The sequence below is a fragment of the Aplysia californica genome, unplaced genomic scaffold (assembly GCF_000002075.1).
Source record: "Aplysia californica isolate F4 #8 unplaced genomic scaffold, AplCal3.0 scaffold03729, whole genome shotgun sequence".
In the NCBI taxonomy this organism is placed as follows: domain Eukaryota; kingdom Metazoa; phylum Mollusca; class Gastropoda; order Aplysiida; family Aplysiidae; genus Aplysia; species Aplysia californica.
Window position 1 is genome coordinate 1 of NW_004800999.1, and position 1,713 is coordinate 1,713.

At 39.8% G+C, this 1,713-nt stretch overlaps 1 protein-coding gene across 1 annotated transcript; it reads left to right on the forward strand.

Annotated features, from left to right (window-relative positions):
• Positions 1-484: 484 nt before the first annotated feature.
• On the forward strand, positions 485-1,713 carry LOC106014167 (the record flags this gene model as incomplete). The annotated part of the gene is given in 1 exon segment (XM_013091244.1): positions 485-1,713. A coding segment is annotated over 1 exon segment (86 nt), but the record flags the coding sequence as incomplete, so codon positions are not given.

Genomic DNA, 1,713 nt, shown 5'->3' on the forward strand with positions numbered 1-1,713 from the left:
CTCTGATGCTGGCACATTACTAAAACCAGGAACACCTGTCAAACATGAAGCATCAGCAGACATGAGAACAACAACTTTTGATGGATTGAACCAAGATCTTCTACCAAGGGAAATAACCAACTTTTCACTTGAATAAGACTTATTACGGTGATTATTTCCCTTTAGTCTCTTGGCGAGGCGTTAATTAATCAAATTAATTGTTTTGTTTTAAAAAAAGGAAAGAAACGTGAAAAAACGCGGGGAATCCAAAATTATGCAAATGTGCAGAATTACACGAAAAAAAAACGCGCCGCGGCGCACAATCGCATAATCCTACGGGGACAGACTTAATTAGTTGCAACTAATTATCAGTTGGCGGCAAAACGATCATTGTTATTTTCCACGGGTAAACGCTCTGACGTCATTGCGACGAAACGTCAAACTCCCATCTCACCTATTTTCACCTTATCGTATCTTATCGTATCTTATCTACTTATCGTATCCAGGGCAAAACCTGCGCCTGTCGCTGTCAACTCACATACAGACGTCGAGTTGCACACCTCAGGATGTAAGTGGACACGGTACAGGTGACCGCTGACGATTGTGAGGGTGGGCGGAGGGGAGACCCACCGACAGTTGGATAGAGACCAAAAAGCTTGCGTGACGTCATAGATGAAGAACGAATGCAAGGGCATGTTGGACACTACCCATTCACAAGGAGCAATCGTGTCATCAATATTTACACCAGGTTTTGTCGGACGGTTTTTCTTTTCTGCTTTGTTTCTGCATTTTCTACTAACGTATAAGGTTGAGGGGAAAAAAGAAACTTACGTTAATTAAAGATCCTTATACTGTAAGATGGTTCACTCCGCGCTAATTCTCAGGTGGCGCTTTTTATCGCTTTTGGGGTTTTCCTTCGTTTTTTCACGAAGAAAAGTTTAAATCTTTCAGTTTAAAAAAAAACAATTTTAATATTACATGTATAATTTCGTACTTCGATCTGTGGTTCATTCCGCTACGTTCTTATTAACTAGGGCATTGTGGCTTTTCATTCCCAATAAAAGTTAATAAGTCATCGAAAACGACTGACCTTTCTTCCCCGAAGACAAAAGAGCGACAAAAAACAACAATTTGCTTCGGCTGATCGTCAATTCTTTTGTCTCAGTACTTAGTCTTATAAGTAACTTTTTTGGGGTATACGTAATGGCTACTATACACAAGTCTCACAATACTCGTGGAGCTTAGTTTAGAACAGACTAGATCTAGGTGCCAACAGACGCAAAGTGTGGAAACTATCTGAGCAGTCACTGTTGAATGTGAGTAACGCGCTCAAGTCCCCCTTTACTCTGTTCATCACTCTAGTGACTACTAATATAAAAGAGCAGTGCACAGTGGCGTCGGTAATAAATTAATGGTTAAATTAGGTCCCACAACTGCTTCACTTGTTGCTACATTCATCTTAATTTCAAAGTAAAAGTTCAACCACTATTTTTTTGGGCCCGAAACTACGTTGAAGGTGTACTAACAATGTTGCATGCCTTTATAAATCCTATACAATGTGCTACTAAAGTCAACTGTCCACCAAGTCCGCGCTTTTTCCCAGATAGTGCCGTCGGCGAGTTTGACTATCATCGTTATCATGGCTATTATTTTTAACTATTACCTGTAATATGTAAAAGCAATATAATTTTATATTCCCCCCTCCCTCTATCTCTTTACCGGAATGAAATATAT